The sequence below is a fragment of the Zonotrichia leucophrys genome, chromosome 3 (genome assembly GCF_028769735.1).
Source record: "Zonotrichia leucophrys gambelii isolate GWCS_2022_RI chromosome 3, RI_Zleu_2.0, whole genome shotgun sequence".
In the NCBI taxonomy this organism is placed as follows: Eukaryota; Metazoa; Chordata; class Aves; order Passeriformes; family Passerellidae; genus Zonotrichia; species Zonotrichia leucophrys.
Genome location: NC_088172.1, coordinates 113,039,747 through 113,056,026, shown reverse-complemented (window position 1 = coordinate 113,056,026; position 16,280 = coordinate 113,039,747). Strand labels below are relative to the sequence as shown.

Sequence of the window (16,280 nt, the reverse complement as noted above, 5' to 3'; positions counted from 1 at the left end):
CATCAACTGGCCGTCCCCGGTTCCGGTTCGGTGCTGTCGGCGCGGCCCGCACCGGGGCCGTGGCTCTGGGAGCCCCCGATGGCGTCAGGCGCCGCCCGCGGGCCGCCGTGCCGGGAGCGGAGCGGCCGGGAGCGGCCGGGACGACGATCGGGTTCTGCCGGGCGGAGCCGGAGCCGTAGTGGGGAGCGGGAGGGTGAACAGAGAGCGCTCCGTATGTACCGGGGGCGGGCGGAGCGAGGCGGGGGCGCTCCCCGGGGTGCGAGGGGCTGCCGCCGTGCCCGGTGCTGCGGGACGTGCCGCGGGGCCTTGCTGCGTGCTGCGCTAACCGCGGTGTTTTGGGCAGGGGAGGAGCTGCCGGCGGGAGCCCTGCACGGTGAGGATGGAGCAGCAGCGAAATCCCCGAGGAAACCGGGGCGGCCCCGAGCCGGTGCCCACGGCGCGGCGGAGCGGCGCGGCGAGAGCTCCGCCAACGGGGCAGTGGCGGCGCCGCGGGCCGGCGGGCGGCGCGGCAGGAAGGGCAAGGCCGAGGTGCTGCTGCTGGAGCTGTCCCGGGCACCGGAGCCCCTCCGGGCGGACAAGGCGCTGGGCGGCGGCGAGGACGGGAACGGCGCCGAGAGCCCGCGGGGCGGGCGGCCCAAGAGGAGGGCGGCCAAAGTGTGAGTGCGGGTGGCCCGGGGGCCCCTGTGCTCTGGTGGGAGAGCAGGGAGTGCTCCGGCTGCATAAGGAAAGGCTCCAGGGAGAGCTCAGAGCCTCTGCCGGTGCCCGAAGGGCACAGAATAATTGGAGAGGGGCTTTGGATAAGGGCTGTAGGGACAGAACACAGGGAATGGCTCCCCACTGCCAGGGTTAGGTGGGACATTGGGAATAAATCCCACCTTTTGGGGTGGGCAGGCCCTGGCACAGGCTGTCCAGAGAAGCTGTGGCTGCCCCGTCCCTGGGAGTGTTCAAGGCCAGGTTGAATGGGGCTTGGAGCAGCCTGGGCTGGTGGGAGATGTCCCGGCCCATGGCAGGGGGTGGAACTGGATGAGCTTTAGGGTGTCTCCCACCCCAAGCCATTGCCTGATTCCATGATTCAAGGATCTGTGTCCCCAGAGGGTCTCAGTGTCTGCCCTGTAGCACTTTGTCCCCTGCTGGTGGGATTTACTGATTCCTCACAGACCAATCCTTCCCCACTTTAGGGAATGTGTTTGGATCCGGGAGCCCCTGGCAGGGCGCAGCAGCTGCCTGTGGCAGGAGGAATTTCCTTGCTTCCTGACAGAGCAGGAGGAGTTGTTGGTGGTAGCAGGGCGAGCTCAGGGAGGGGGAGGCCGGTGCTCAGAGCAGGCTCATTGCTCATTGCCCCGAGCACGGCCCGGGGGAGGCAGGGCTGGCCCGCCCGTGCCGAGCCGGGCCGTGCTCACCTGCAGGCGCTGCCCTGGCATGCAGGGCCCTGCTGTACCTGCAGGAGCTGGCCGAGGAGCTGATGCCGGCGTGCCAGCCCGCTGCCCCCGCCGAGGAGCCCGAGCGCGGCCCGGGCAAACGCCGCAGGAGGAGGAGGAGGGAGGAGGACACGGACAGCGACGACCCCGCCCGCGACGCTGACTTCGTGCCCTCGCAGGAGGGGCTGCAGGCCGAGGAGGAGGAGGAGGAGGGCAGCGACACGCTCAACAGCGAGGCATCGGAGCCAGAGCTGGAGGCACCCCGAGGGCACGGCGGGAGGACGGCGGCCACGGGGGTGAGGGCAAGGCTGGGGCTCTCCTGGGTCCGTGTTTGTCCCTGCACCCACAGCTCCACATGACCCTGCTGTCCCTGTTTGTGTCCCTGCAGCCACAGCTGCAATGGCCCTGCTGTCCCTGTTTGTGTCCCTGCACCCACAGCTGCAATGGCCCTGCTGTCCCACAGGGTCCCTGCTGCCACAGCTGCAATGGTCCTGCTGTCCCCTGTTTGTGTCCCTGCACCCACAGCTCCACATGACCCTGCTGTCCCTGTTTGTGTCCCTGCACCCACAGCTGCAATGGCCCTGCTGTCCCTGTTTGTGTCCCTGCACCCACAGCTCCACATGACCCTGCTGTCCCTGTTTGTGTCCCTGCACCCACAGCTGCAATGGCCCTGCTGTCCCACAGGGTCCCTGTTTGTGTCCCTGCACCCACAGCTCCACATGACCCTGCTGTCCCTGTTTGTGTCCCTGCACCCCAGCTCCACAGACCCTGCTGTCCCTGTTTGTGTCCCTGCACCACAGCTCCACATGGCCTGCTGTCCCTGTTTGTGTCCCTGCACCCACAGCTCCACATGGCCTGCTGTCCACAGGGGCCCTGCATCCACAGCTCCAGTGGCCCTGCTGTCCCACAGGGTCCCTGTTTGTGTCCTGCACCCACACAGCCACGTGACCCTGCTGTCCCACAGGGGTCCCTGCTGCACAGCTGCAATGGCCCTGCTGTCCCTGTTTGTGTCCCTGCACCCACAGCTCCACATGACCCTGCTGTCCCACAGGGGCCCTGCTGCCACAGCTGCAATGGCCCTGCTGTCCCCTGTTTGTGTCCCTGCACCCACAGCTCCACATGACCCTGCTGTCCCACAGGGGCCCTGCTGCCAGGGACAGGGGTGGCACAGGGGGAGGCACAAGGGCAGTGGCAGCCCTGGGTGGTGGGAGCAGGGACAGGAGCTCTGGGGGAGGGAGCAGGGGGAGGTGGAGGCAGGTCCTGAGGGCTCCTGGCCTCCTGGGAGTCCCCCCAGGTGCTGTGTGTCTGCAGCCCAGTGTGGCATGCTGGCAGTGGCTGGGCAGGGCTCTGTTCCCGGGGGCTGTGGTGGTTCCCTCTGGGACAGGTGGTCCCCCAGGGCTTGCTCTGAGTGTGCTCTTGTGCCCAGAGATCCAAGCCCCAGTGCCGAGGCCTCGCCCCCAACGGCTTCCACAACTCCATCATGGCCCCAGTGGAGAAGAGCTCCAGCCTTACCTGCAGCCTGTGAGTGGGAACTCGGGGTGCTCGAGGCTCAGGGGGGCGGCAGGGGCAGTGTGTGTGCCCTGGTGCCACCCTGGCACAGGTACAAGGGTGAAGGAGCACCTGCCTCGGGAATGTCGTTGCTCTGCTGGGATGAGAGGGCTGCCAAGGGCAGGGGCTGTGCTGCAGGAGGGGAGGCTGTGCCCAGCATGCAGGCAGGGGTGCTGCTCGTGCCTGGGCAGGGCTGTGAGCAGGGGCTGTGAGCAGGGTGCTGGATATGCCCGTGCAGGGCCATGGCTGACCAGTGCCGTGCCCTGCAGGCGGGAGCAGAAGCACTCGCAGTGGGAGTTCCCTGACTGGATCCCAGTGGCACACAGGTGGACGTGTCTCTCTGACAGGTACCCTGGGAGCAGGGAGGGAGCAGGGCCAAGGGAAAAGTGGCTGGGGTGAGCAAGGGGACGGGTGGCCTGTGCTCCCACACCCCTCTGTGTGTCTGCTGTGGGCTTTGGGGTCTCGGGTTTGGCTGTGGAGGAACACGGCCAGCAGCGGGGCTGTGTGGGGGCTGGCGTGGTGCTGGGGCCCGGGGCTGTGCTGGGTGGCTGGCAGGGGTGGCAGAGCTGCTCTCACTTGTGCCTGCACAGCGAGGCTGCCCCGTACCTGCCCGCAGAGGAGGAGTCTCCCCTGTTCTCCATCCAGCGCGAGGGCATCAAGGACGACGGTGCCTTGTACAGGCTGAACAGGTGTGTGACGGGGTGTCCCAGGACAGCAGGCTGCTTGTGGCCTGGCAGGCTGTCCCCTGCCTGGCATGGCAGTGCCTGTCAGGTGTCCCCAGGCCCAGAGGGACAGTGCCTGTCAGGCTGTCCCCTGCCTGGCGTGGCAGTGCCTGTCAGGCTGTCCCCAGGCCCAGAGGGATAGTGGCTGTCCGGTGTCCCCGGGCCTGTCTGGACCAGGGGTTACCCTAGGGCTGATCCCATGGGTTGGGCAGCCAGCCCGTTCTGTGCCCTGGGGTGCCACCAGCCCCTGGCCCAGCTCTCAGCAGCCCTCACCCCTCTGCCCCCAGGTTCAGCTCTCAGCTCCTTTCCCCCTGTGCCCCCCAGGTTCAGCTCTCAGCTCCTTTCCCCCTGTGCCCCCAGGTTCAGCTCTCAGAAGCTTTTCCCCCCTGTGCCCCCCAGGTTCAGCTCCCTGCAGCCCCACCCCGAGCGCCGCGATGTCTCGTTCTTCGTGGGCGGCCCGGTGTGGGCCATGGCGTGGTGCCCGACGCCCGAGGGCTCCGCAGCCCCGCAGCTCGTGGCCGTGTCCTGCCACAGGAGCATGGAGGAGACCCACAGCGTGTCTGGGCTGCACTCAGGGCCTGCCCTCCTGCAGCTCTGGGACCTGGGCACGCTGCAGACGGAGCAGGGGTGAGTGGCCAGGCCCGGGGCTGGGCCCTGCCTCGGTTTGTGTCCCTCCATGGCTGTGTGGGTGGTGAGCCTGGTCCTCTCCAGAGCCACCAGCCCCAGCCTGAGCCCCAAGGGGGCTGTGCTGCTGGCCAGCCCTGCTTTTGGTGTGCCCTGGAGGGTATTGGAGCTGCTGGGCACCAGCTGCCGTGTTGCTCATGGCCAAACTCACTCCCACAGCTCTCCCAGCAAGGCCAGGCTGGCCTATGCCATCGCTGCTGACCACGGCTGTGTGTGGGACATGAAGTTCTGCCCCAGCGGTGCCTGGGAGCCACCCACTGCAGCCCGTGTGGTGAGTGCTGCTCAGGGCTGCCCCGGGGGTGCTGCTCAGTGCCCCCATCCATGTCTGAGCCGTCTGTCCATCCCCAGCACCCGGAGATGAGCCGGCTGGGCCTGCTGGCCGCTGCCTTCTCGGACGGCAGGGTGGTGGTGTACGCCCTGCCCCACCCCGAGGCCCTGCTCCACGCCAAGGCAACCCAGGTAAAAGGTAGGAAGAGCCACACTGCTGAGAGGGGCGTCCTGGCCCTCCTCCACCCGTGCCAGGGTGGGACTGCCAGCCCCGGGCTGGGCACTCTGCCCATAGGAGCCTGCTGTGCCAGGGAGCTGTGCCCAGTCTGGGGGCTGCATGGTGGGGAATGAACCCACCTGATCCCTGGCTGGGCACCTCTGCCCACAGGAGCCTGCTGTGCCAGGGGGCTGTGCCCAGTCTGGGGGCTTGATGGTGGGGAATGGGCCCACCTGATCCCTGGGCTGGGACCCTGGCATCTGCCACAGGGATAGTGTGCGATCCAGGCTGGCATCTGCCACAGGCATAGTGTGGGATCCAAGCTGGCATCTGCCACAGGCATAGTGTGGGATCCCAGGCTGCTTTTTGGTGCTGGGGGCTGCTTTGAGTACCCTTGTGCCCAGAGATCCAAGCCCCAGTGCCAAAGCCTTGCTTCCCGCAGCTTTCACTATTCCATTGTGGAATTCCAGGGGAGGAGGGCTCCAGCCTCACCTGGGGCTCATCCAGAAGGGCTCAGAGCCTGTGTGAGAGGAGGCCACGTGCCGAGGGCTGCTCTGGTTCTGTCTCAGGGGCACTGCAGCAGCCTGGCTGGGATGGAGCTGGGCACTGCCAGGGGGCTCTCAGCAGCATCACTGTGAGTGCAGGGTGTGGCACTGCAGCCACAAACCGTGTCCCCAGCCATTCCCCATCTCCCTGCTGCTCCCTCCAGCCTGCTCCGTGTGTGTGAGGACAGGACAGGGAGTGCTGGGCCAGCTCAGGCTAATGGTGCCTGTAATGACTGTGCCGGGCTGGGCGGGATTGATGGCCGGCGCGTGCTGGCGGTGGGCACTGAGCTGTGACCAGCACGCAGCACTCCCACTCTGGCAGTGAGGAACGGCTCCCTGTGCCCCCCCGAGCTGCTGTGGGCACTGAGCTGTGACCAGCAGGCAGCACTCTCCCCCTGGCAGTGGGAATGGCTCCCTGTGCCCCCCGAGCTGGCTGTGCCCGCGCTGCTGCGGGTGCCAGGCGCTGCCGCAGCCCCCGGGGCACGTCGTGCAGGGCCCCCCCATCACTGGCTGCGGCTGCACGCACACTCCTTGTGCTCAGGGCTGCTCTCCAGCCACAGCAGCAGTGCCAGGCTGTGCTGACAGGCCCTGCTGGGGGCTCCCAGACTGTGCTGGCTGTCCCTGTGGCACTGGGATCCCCATCCCTGTGGCACTGGGACCCCCATCCCTGTGCTGTCCCTTTGGAACTGGGGACCCCCATCTCTGCGTTCCTGCGGGGCAGAGCTGGGGCTGGTCTCTGTGCTGCATCCTGGCTGTCACAGCTGTGCCCAGGAGCATGCACAGCTCCTCTGTGTCCCTCCTCATGGCTGCCAGGCTCCAGGCTGTGACGTGCCTGTCACTGTGCTGGGGACAGCCCCACACTGGGGGTCAGGGACCCCGGGCCCGATGGATGTGGGACAGGTCCCCACAGCTCCCCTCTCATTGAGGGGCAGGATTCTCTGGCAGACAGGTGCGTGGTGCTCCTATGGGTGTCCTGCCCTGAGCTGTTGGGTGTGGGGTCTCTGCAGCCTGCCCTGCCCTGCAGTGCTGCCTGGCTGCTGCAGTGCTGTCAGCCATGGAGAGATGCCCTGCACAGCTGCTCTGTGCTGCCTCCCTGCAGTGCCCAGAGTCAGGTCTGGCCCCTGTGTGTCGCCGTGTCACCTCAGCTTCAGTGCAGCCATGGTGGAGCAGGAGCCTATCATCTCTGCCTGAGGGTGTTTCAGGGGGTGCTTCCTCCAGCACAGAGGCAGGCCTGGCTCCTGGGGCCTGTGCCACCTGTTTGCTCCTCCCTGTGCTTCGGCTCCTGCTGTGCTGGGGCACTGCTCAGGGGAATGGTGGGACAGGGGCTGGGAGCCCTGGCCAGGGCCATGAGGAGCTGCCATCCAGGCTCCAGGCAGGGAGCTCCCAGGACAGCCAAAGCCTGCCCTGACCCCCTTCTGCTCTCTTCTAGATGGGTCCCTCCACAAGCACCTTATCTGCAAGGTCAGTGTTCCTGCCATGGTGATCCCTGCCAGCTTCCCCAGCGTGCAGGTGGCAGAGCCTGGGGAGCCGAGGCACCTGCCCAGCGTTGGAGGGGCACAGCAGTGCCGTGCCCACCCCAGGCCCTGGGCACGGCTGGCACCGTGCAGGGCTGTGACCCAGGGCTCTCCTTGGCCCCCAGGTGCAGTGCATCGCCACGCTGCAGGTGGGCTCCGTCCAGGCAGGTCACGCCCCTGAGTGTGGGCAGTGCTTCAGCCTCTCCTGGATGCCTTCCAAGCCCCACCATCACCTGGCAGCAGGCTTTTATGACGGTGAGTCTCTCTCTGTGCCCTGCAGCAGCACTCGGGGAGCAGCCCTTGCCCTGGCAGAGGCACTGCAGCCTCAGCTGGTGCTGGAACCTCTGCCCAGCCCTGCTCAGGGGGAGGCTCCTCTGGGCTGGCTGTTGTCATTCTGACACACCTCCAGGCTGGTCACTGGTCATCCCTGTCTGTGGCTCTTGGCTTGTCCACATCTGTTGAACTTGCCTGCGTGGAGTTTTCTGCTGGGCTTGCAGTGATCCACAGCTCTGTGCTGTGTTGTCAGGACCTGTTGCCATGATGTCTGCTTGGAGCCCCAGCTCCAGCCTGGCCCCTGTGTCCTCCCTCTGCCCTGTCCCACTCTCAGCCCCAGCCCCAGCTCCAGCCTGGCCCCTGTGCTCTGCAGCTCCCCCAGCTCTGCCTGTGCTGCTGCTGGTCCCTTGCTGAAGCACCCGTGCCACTGGCAGTGCCTCATGGACACAGTCTCTCCACAGGCACCGTGGCAGTGTGGAACCTGCTCACCAAATCCCTGCTGCAGTGCGTGCACCAGCCCGACGCCTCCCTCAAGCTCTACCCTTTCCGCTGCTTCCTGGCCCATGACCAGGCAGTCCGGAGCATTGAGTGGTGCAAGGCTGACAGGTGAGGGCAGGAGCAGCCGCAGGTGCTGCCAGGAGAGCAGCTTCCTCCTGCAGGAGCAGCTCTTTTGTCAAGAGGGGCCTGAGAGGCCGTGGTGCCAATGGCAGCACCAGAGGGGTTTGGCTTTGCAGGGTGAGGGCAGCGGAGCCGCTGCCAGGCTGGGGCCACCTGGGCCCTGTGCTGGGCCAGGGCACAGCTCCGTGCTGGGCTCTCAGCGCTGCCTTTGTGCTGCTGCTCCTCAGCAACTTCCTGGTGACGGTGGGCAGCGACCGCAAGATCAAGTTCTGGGACCTGCGGCGGCTCTACGAGCCCATCAACAGCATCAAGCGCTTCCTGAGCACCGAGGTGGCCTGGCTGCTGCCCTACAACGGCATCACCGTGGCCCAGGACAACTGCTACGCCCCGTGAGTGCTGCCAGGCCTGCTCCAGCCTCCCCCTCCCTGGGGCTGTGCAGCTGTGCCGTGGCAGGGGCAGGCTCTGCCTGTTTTGTGTCACACTGCAGCAGCAAAGCGTGGCATCCCCTCTGCCATGCCACCCTAGGCACCGGCAGGGTGGGCAGGGCATGGACTGGGCAACAGGTGTGCTGCTAAAGGGGTTTGGGAGCTCAGTGAGTCCTTGGCCTCTGGGAGCTGCCTTGCCTGTGCTTGCTCTGGACTCTGTGCCATGCTGCTGGAGCAGGAACAGCCCCGTCACCCTGGGCCAGTTCTGTGGGAGGTGGCTGTGCCTGGCTCTCACACCCCTGGTGACAGCAGTCAGGCACCCAGGCCTCATTCTGTGCCTTCCCACAGGTACGGGCTCTGTGGCATCCACTACATCGACGCGGGGTACCTGGGCTTCAAGGCCTATTTTGTGGCCCCTCGCAAGGGCACTGTGTGGGTAAGGGCCAGGGCAGGGCTGTTCTGTCCCCGTGGCCAGGTCAGGCCCAGCTGGGCCCAGGGCTGGTGGCGGGAGCCCCGTGCCCTCCAGCCCTCTGTCCCTGCAGAGCATCTCTGGCTCGGACTGGCTGAACACGGTGGCTGCAGGTGACATCACCGGCGAGCTGGTGGCGGCCGTGCTGCCTGACCTGGCTGTCAACCCCCTCAACGTCAAGCGCTCCTCGGACCGCAGATTTGTAAGAGACCATTCCTCTCGGGGGGCCCAGCCCAGCACACAGGGCCAGCGGGGACAGGGGACCACAGGAGACGTGTCCTGAACCCCCATCCCACCGGAGCCTGGGGGTGCCTGTGTGCAGAGCAGCAGCAGGATCTGTGCCCGCCCTGCCCTGAGCCGCCTCTCCCCACAGCCCGTGTACAAAGCTGACCTGCTGCCGTGCAGCCCTGAGGGGCCCCAGGGCAGCGAGCAGGGCCTGCCCCGGACCCATCGCTACAGCGAGATGGCAGCCAGGAGCTACCTGCGCTTCCAGGACACCGACCTGGTACGGGAGGCTGGGGCAGCCGGGCTCTGGGCACGAGCAGGAACGGGGGCTGTGGCTGGGCAGGGTCTGGGCATGAGCAGGACTGGGGGCTGTGGCTGGGCAGGGTCTGGGCATGAGCAGGAATGGTGGGGCTGTGGCTGGGCAGGGTCTGGGCATGAGCAGGAATGGTGGGGCTGTGGCTGGGCATGAGCAGGAATGGTGGGGCTGTGGCTGGGCAGAGGGTGGCAGGGTGGGAGATGCTGCTGGGGCAGGGCTTGGGGGGCTGTGGCTGGGCAGGAGGTGGCAGGGTCTGACCCTGAGCAGGAATGGTGGGGCTGTGGCTGGGCAGGGTCTGGGCATGAGCAGGGCTGGGGGCTGTGGCTGGGCAGGGTGGGAGATGCTGCTGGGGCAGGGCTGGGGGGCTGTGGCAGGGCTGGACATGCTGCTGGGGCAGGGCTGAGGGCACAGTGCATGCCCTGCTCCTGCCTGGGCCCGCAGCCCAAGGTGGTGCCCCCCTTGCAGCGCAGCTTCCAGAACCTGCCGAGCCGGGAGCCCATGCGGCGCATGCACGTGCAGGAGCTGAAGGCAGAGCTGAGCCTGGACCGCCTGCAGCTGGAGGCCCTCCACAAGGTGGGTGGCACGGTGTGAGCCCAGCCCAGCGCTCAGCTGGCTCTGCTCTGCCCTGGGGCCGAGTCCCAGCAGCCAGCCCTGTCCCTCAGGGGCTCCTCTCTCCACAGGTGCGCTTCAGCCCCAACCTGGACTCGCAGGGCTGGCTGCTGTCGGGCGGGCAGGCGGGCATCGTGCGGGCACACTGCCTGGCAGGGCTGGCCTCCGTGGGCCGCCAGCTGCTCCCAGAGTGCCAGGCCCGCTTCAGCGTCCTCTATGGGGACACACACAGCAGCCCTGGTCCCCCTGAGCCCTCCCTGCTGCCAGGGGAGTAGGGCGTCAGTGCCTCACCATGCTGCTGCCATGTGCTCACCCTGGGCAGGGCTTGGGGCTTGGGGCTGGGCCAGCTGTGCTGGCATGGGGCTGTGGGCCCTCTCTGGTGGTGCTGCTTTCCTGATGGGTGTCTGCTGCAGGGGGACAGCTGCTCCCAGCCGTTCCCTGGCGTGCTCTGGGCCTGGAAGGGTCTGTCTGCACCGTTTGGTCTGAGCTGGGCAGGGCTGAGCTGTGACCCTGTGAAGCCCCTGGGCTCCACCAGCTGGAGCTGTGCTTGTGCTCGCCTCCATCCCCAGGGAGTGCCCAGTGAGGGCGGGGAGGGCCGGGAGCCGTGGAGTCGCTCACATTGAGCTGTGTTCAGCTGTGCACAATAAACGTGGTTGGTTTTGTATGGCTGTGCTGATGCCGGCGCCAGGGCAGGTGTGGCTGTAGGGGCCCACCCCCAACTCCACCATTTCCCTCCCCGTGCCCCTCTGTCTGCTGCACTGCTGCTGCTGCTGCTGCTCCAACACATTTATTGGCAGCGCTGGCACCGCTGCTGGCACAGATGGACAGATGGACACCAGGGGCACAGGCACGACTCAGCAGAGGGAATGGGTCAGGGCCAGGCACAGGAGGGTTCAGACAGAGCCCAGGCAGCAGCACGGGGGGCTGGGGCCAAGGCCAGGTCTGAGGGCCCCCATGGGAGATGTCCCTTCCTGCCAGGACAGACAGGCTCCCTGGGGGCCGCGTGGTGGGGCAGGATTCCACCTCCTCGGGGAGTGAAGGTTCCAGGGAGCCCCTGTGCTCCACAGGCCAGGCCTTGTGTCCTTCCCCCCAGGACACCACACTGGAGTCACTGTCCCACCCCAGGGCTCTGCAGCAGCAGTGGGGTGGGTAGAGGGGAGATGGGATCTCAAGCGCTGCCCTGCTCTAGCACAAGGAGCTGGGGCCAGGGCCGCGTCTGGCCCAACGTAGCAGTGGGTGGGGGTCTCAGGTTCGGGGGTCCTGGCAGTGGGGACAGCCTGCTGACTCCTCCTGGTGCTGCTCCACCTGTACCGTGCACAGGGCAAAGCCAAACCTGCTCTGGAGCCGGGCAGTGACCTCCTGCAGCACCATCTCCGTGTCAGCGCCGGCATCTAGGAGCAGCAGGGCAGGGGCTCGTTCCTGGCACGGCCATGGGACCCCAGCCATGGGACCCCAGCAGGGCAGGGGCTCGTTCCTGGCACAGCTATGGGACCCCAGCCATGGGAGCCCAGCAGGGAAGGGGCTCGTTCCTGGCACGGCCATGGGAGCCCAGCAGGGAAGGGGCTCGTTCCTGGTGTGGCCATGGGACCCCAGCAGGGAAGGGGCTCGTTCCTGGCACAGCCATGGGACCCCAGCAGGGCAGGGGCTCGTTCTTGGTGTGGCCATGGGACCCCAGCAGGGAAGGGGCTCGTTCCTGGCACAGCCATGGGACCCCAGCAGGGCAGGGGCTCGTTCCTGGCACAGCCATGGGAGCCCAGCAGGGAAGGGGCTCGTTCCTGGCACAGCCATGGGACCCCAGCAGGGCAGGGGCTCGTTCCTGGTGTGGCCATGGGAGCCCAGCAGGGAAGGGGCTCGTTCCTGGCACGGCCATGGGACCCCAGCCATGGGAGCCCAGCAGGGCAGGGGCTCGTTCCTGGTGTGGCCATGGGACCCCAGCAGGGCAGGGGCTCGTTCCTGGCATGGCCATGGGACCCCAGCAGGGCAGGGGCTCGTTCCTGGCACGGCCATGGGACCCCAGCCATGGGACCCCAGCAGGGCAGGGGCTCATTCCTGGTGTGGCCATGGAGACCAGCAGGGCAGGGGCTCGTTCCTGGCACAGCCATGGGAGCCCAGCAGGGAAGGGGCTCGTTCCTGGTGTGGCCATGGGAGCCCAGCAGGGCAGGGGCTCGTTCCTGGCACAGCCATGGGACCCCCCAGCCGTGCCCCGTGCAGGTCACTCACCCACGGCCACGTGCACCGACACGGCGGCGTGGTTCAGCGTCAGCGCCCAGAGGTGCAGGTCGTGGACGCCCCGCACGCCGCGGGCTCCCAGCAGCGCCTCCTTCACCGTGTCAAAGTGCAGCCCCCGCGGGGCCCCTGCCAGCAGCACCCCCGGTCACACGGGCCCCCCTCGGCCCCCAGACACAGCACCCACCTGGCTGGGGCTGGGGGCTCCCCCAGGGCTGCCAGGCTGGGCACGGTGGCTTTGGGGTGACACAGGCCTCACCTTGGGGCCAATGCACCTGGCTGGCTGGAGAGGAGGAACTGGGAGCATTCAGGTAGGGCAGGGGGAGGCACAGAGGAGGGGAGCTGCCTCATGGCAAAGTGCTGCGGCAGATGGAGCTCCAGGAGCTCCTGTGCCCACCCTGTGCCCGGGTCTCACTCCCCTCTCACCCACTGCTCACCTTCCATGAGGACCATGAAGACGTCTCTGAGGATGGTGATGGTGGAGCCGAGGACGAAGACGGAGAAGAAGAGGGTGCTGATGGGGTCTGCGATCTTGCACTGGGGCTGCAGAGAGGGGTCTCTGTGAGGCTGGGGGCAGAGCCCACGTGGCACCCTGCTCCTATGGGCAGCCCTGGGGCCCAGCCCGGGCACCTTGAAGTAGATGATGGTGGCAGCCACGAGGACGCTGACGCTCTGCAGCAGGTCACCCACCACGTGCACGAAGGCTGCCCGCACGCTGGTGCTGCCGGGCACGGGGCTGGGCTGGCAGCACACTGAGCTCTCCAGCTGCTCGTAGGCTCCTGTGCCATGGCCATGGCCAGCAGGGGACTGGTGCAAGATGTAGGCCATGCTGCAAGGAGCAGGATGGCTCAGTGCCACACTGACAGGGCCTGTGGGGGGGCCCTGCTTGGGCAGAGGGGGCACAGGTGTCACACCTGGGGCTGGGGACAGTGGGAGGAGTGGGGCTGGAGGTGCAGCAGGGCTGGGAGGTGTGCAGGAACAGGGCAGGGGTTTGGTCCTGGGCCTGTGACAGGGCTTGGGAGGCGCTGCTTGAGGGACCCGGAGTGTGGGGAGTGGGGACGTGGGCACATGGACTGGAAGCCCTGAGTGTATGAGGGACAAGGAAGTGGCGGTGGCAGCGCCTGGGGACACACGGCTGGTGCACAGGGGCACAAAGTGACCTGGGGGCACAGTCGGGGTCGCAGGGGGCAGAACTCAGCTGATGATGGGGAGCACGGCTGCACACATGGCACATACACCAGATTGACACCAACGGCACAGGCCGACGTGGCCAGCATGGCTCGCGCCTCGATCTCGTAGTCGTTGCTGATGATGCGGGCGGCCGCCAGGTAGACCAGGGCCGCGGTCACAACCCAGATGGAGAGCACGGAGGCCAGCGCACCCAGCGTCTCTGCGGGGTGACACCCATCAGCGCCCACCCGGCCTGGGGTCCCCGGAGCCCGCAGGGCCGCGCCCTGGGCTCACCCGAGCGGTGCCAGCCGAAGGTCATGGTCTTGGTGGGCGGGCGGCTGGACACCCAGAGGGAGAAGAGGCTGACGGACATGCTGCCCACGTCCGTCAGCAGGTGGGCTGCGTCCGTCATGATGGCCAGGCTGTGTGCCAGGTATCCGCCTGCGGGCACAGAGCAGCTGGCACCCCGTGCCCTGCTGGCACCCCGCGCCCTGCTGGCACCCCGGGGCCCGCCTGGGGGACAGGTGTTACCTATCACCTCCCCGACCATGAAGAGGCAGCAGACGGCGCAGGCGACGCTCAGCTGCCGGCGGGCCTGGAGCCGGCCCTGCCCGGGGCTGGGGCTCGGGGGGCTGCAGCGGCAGCGCGGATCTGGGGCCGCCGGTGCTGAGGGATCTCCAGAGCCTGTGAAGAGACTGGGGCAGGGGGTCACTGCCGGCAGCGCCGGCTGGGGGCTCCTGCCCAGGCCCCCCGAGGGTCCTGCTGCCGCCCCCTGCTATGCGGCCACGTCGGGCACCGGCGGAACCCCCGCTCCCGGTGGGACGAGCAGCCACGGACCGGCGGCAGCAGCCGGAGACGGTGGCACGGGGCTCCCGCCGGAACCGAAAACTGGCGCGGGTACCGCGGGGAGGCGCGGCTGGGAGCGAGGTGTTGCACTCAAGGCTGCGAGACCGGCCAGCGGTGCGGAGACGCGGGGTGTGGGGAAGGGACGGCGGGGGCAGGGTCCCGGTCCCCGTGCGTGGGGCAGCAGTGCGGGAGCGGGGACGGGCAGCCCACCGGGACGGGGGCTAAGGGATGAACGGCGCCGGTGTGGGCGGGTGATGGATGGATGGATGGATGGATGGATGGATGGATGGATGGATGGATGGATGGATGGTACCGGTGTGCGTGGGTGACGTTCGGGCGCCGATAGGTGCGGGACGGACACCCGAGCGGGGAGCGGGGCTGGCGCACGCGGGGCCGGTTCCGCTCGAGCGGAGGTGCCGGCGGCGGCTGAGCGTGCCGGTGGCGGGGTGGCGGCGCAGGCGGCGGGCGGGCAGCGCTGGCGCGGGGACTGCGGAGGTGCCGGTGTCCGCTCGGATGGATGAAGGCACGGGGGCGGCCGGGGAGGGACGTGCCGGGGGTGCCGGTGTCGGCGGTGGGAGCTGCGCGACGTGCCGGGGGCTTGCGGGGGTGCCCGAGGAGCCGAGGGCGATGGGGGCGATGGAGGTGCCGGGGGTGATGGGCGAGCGGGTGCGGGAGGACCGGGGGTTGCAGATGCGGGAGATAATGGGGGTGACGGTGCGAGGAATTGCCGGGGAGCCTGGAGGTGACGGGGTGATCGGAGTGCCGGTGATGGACGTGCTAGCGCCGGTAATGGGGCTGTCGGGACGATGGTGTGCCGGTGGTGACCGGAGTGTCGGGGATGCCGGTGATGGGAGCGCCGTCGGTGCCGGAGGCGCCGGTGATGGAGTTGTGCTGGCGGTGGTGGGGATGCCGGGGTGATGGGTGCCGGTGATGAGATGCCGGTGATGGGATGCCGGTGATGGGTGCCGGTGATGGGTACCGGTGATGGAATGCCGGGGTGATGATTGCCGGTGCCGGCGGTACCTCTTGAGGCGCAGGCTGCCGTCGGCGCCGCCACCCCGCGGGCTGACCAGGCGGGCGCTCTCGGTGCCGGTCGGGGGCTCCATCCCGGGAGCGAGCGGCGCCGCGGGCACCGGCACCGCGGGCACCGGCACCGCCGAGCCCCGCCCCTGCCGTGACTCCGCCCCCGGTCCCGCCCACACGCGGGTGGCGGGGCGGTCCCGCCCCGGTGCCGCCGCTCCGGGCTCGGGGCGGGGGCGGCCCGGCGGGTGCGGGTGCTGCGGACCCGCGGATCTGCGGGAGAATACACCGGAGATGCGTGTAAGGGCGCTGCTTTCGCGGGAGAAGCTGCTCGGGGCCAGGGCTCGGCGGCTCCTCTTGTCCCCGGCGGGCGATGACAGAACTGACCCTGGGATCCGTCTGAGCACGGGAGGGACACGAGGGGAGCTGGGGAGCAGCGGGCACCGGCGGGGATCGTGCCTGACCGCGGGGATCGCCTGCCGCGGTGCCGGAGCCGGTGCACAGGGCAGCGCAGGGCACAGCGTCTGCCCGGGCTGCAGGAAGGGTTTTGGCGCTGTCCCCCCGCGATCCTCCGAGAGAAGCGGCGGGAGCGCGGGCCGGCTGAGCCGGAGGGGCTGCACCGGCATGGCCGAGCCCAGAGCAGGGCGTTCAGCGCCCGGGAACCACCGGCGCAGCCCGGGCTCGGCGCTGAGTCCGGCCCCGACTGCGGCCAGGCAGAGCCCCCTCAGCGCGGCGACAAATGACACCGAACGTGCTGCTCCGTGCTGCGGAGAGACTCGGGATGGGCTGCGGAGCCGGGGCGGGAGCCTGGGCAGGGCTGGTCCTGACCGGGCAGGAACAACCTCAGGACGGGCAGGGGCAGCCGGCTGGGAAAAGGCTCCAGGGATCCCGGGAGACACCCGGCAGACCGCGAACCAACAACGCACCCTTGGCGTGTCCTGGACACCGCTCCGCGACGCCGGGCCCAGCGCTGGGTACCCAGGACACCTGGGACAGGGGCAGGGACAGGCTGGGGACAGCCCCGAGCAGCCCGTGATGCTGCAGGGCTGGAGCGGCTCTGACCTGCCAGAGGGAGGGCTGTGCAGGTGAGCCCTGGTGTGACAGCCCCAGGGAGGGCTGTGCAGGTGAGCCCCGGTGTGACAGCCCCAGTCTGCCGGTGAGCCCCGCT

General features: G+C 68.4%; 2 protein-coding genes across 4 annotated transcripts; one reads left to right on the top strand and one right to left on the bottom strand.

Moving 5' to 3' along the window:
• Nucleotides 1–15: 15 nt before the first annotated feature.
• On the top strand, nt 16–10,514 carry GTF3C2 (general transcription factor IIIC subunit 2). 2 transcript variants are annotated; one of them, XM_064710044.1, is made up of 18 exons: nt 16–211; nt 344–656; nt 1,426–1,714; nt 2,845–2,939; nt 3,236–3,313; nt 3,557–3,655; nt 4,088–4,315; nt 4,532–4,643; nt 4,721–4,838; nt 6,831–6,862; nt 7,041–7,170; nt 7,650–7,794; nt 8,034–8,195; nt 8,580–8,667; nt 8,774–8,902; nt 9,074–9,205; nt 9,707–9,814; nt 9,922–10,514. In XM_064710044.1, the coding sequence occupies exons 1-18, from the start codon at nt 79–81 to the stop codon at nt 10,123–10,125; spliced, it is 2,595 nt and encodes an 864-aa protein (XP_064566114.1). In that variant the 5' UTR covers nt 16–78; the 3' UTR covers nt 10,126–10,514. The 2 variants fall into 2 exon arrangements, with proteins under 2 accessions (XP_064566114.1, XP_064566113.1); XM_064710043.1 differs by having other exon boundaries at nt 9,904–10,514.
• A 288-nt stretch (nt 10,515–10,802) lies between these two features.
• On the bottom strand, nt 10,803–15,237 carry SLC30A3 (solute carrier family 30 member 3). 2 transcript variants are annotated; one of them, XM_064710039.1, is made up of 8 exons: nt 15,116–15,237; nt 13,778–13,983; nt 13,541–13,687; nt 13,313–13,466; nt 12,707–12,905; nt 12,514–12,619; nt 12,071–12,205; nt 10,803–11,241 (listed from the first exon to the last, which is right to left on the bottom strand). In XM_064710039.1, exons 1-8 carry the CDS (start codon nt 15,196–15,198, stop codon nt 11,096–11,098), a joined length of 1,176 nt encoding a protein of 391 aa, XP_064566109.1. In that variant the 5' UTR covers nt 15,199–15,237; the 3' UTR covers nt 10,803–11,095. The 2 variants fall into 2 exon arrangements, with proteins under 2 accessions (XP_064566109.1, XP_064566110.1); XM_064710040.1 differs by having other exon boundaries at nt 13,778–13,941.
• Between the last annotated feature and the right edge of the window lie 1,043 nt (nt 15,238–16,280).

What these genes read in the sequence shown, in the direction of transcription:
- GTF3C2 (XM_064710043.1), top strand. Translation starts at nt 79, where the DNA reads ATGGCGTCAGGCGCCGCCCGCGGGCCGCCGTGCCGGGAGCGGAGCGGC. An exon ending in CAAGGCAACCCAGGTAAAAG is followed by an intron (nt 4,839 to 6,830) that starts GTAGGAAGAGCC and finishes GCTCTCTTCTAG; the next exon opens with ATGGGTCCCTCCACAAGCAC. An exon ending in GGCAGCAGGCTTTTATGACG is followed by an intron (nt 7,171 to 7,649) that starts GTGAGTCTCTCT and finishes GTCTCTCCACAG; the next exon opens with GCACCGTGGCAGTGTGGAAC.
- SLC30A3 (XM_064710039.1), bottom strand. Translation starts at nt 15,198, where the DNA reads ATGGAGCCCCCGACCGGCACCGAGAGCGCCCGCCTGGTCAGCCCGCGG. An exon ending in CCACCATCATCTACTTCAAG is followed by an intron (nt 12,620 to 12,706) that starts GTGCCCGGGCTG and finishes CCCTCTCTGCAG; the next exon opens with CCCCAGTGCAAGATCGCAGA. An exon ending in GTCGGTGCACGTGGCCGTGG is followed by an intron (nt 11,242 to 12,070) that starts GTGAGTGACCTG and finishes TGCTGCTCCTAG; the next exon opens with ATGCCGGCGCTGACACGGAG.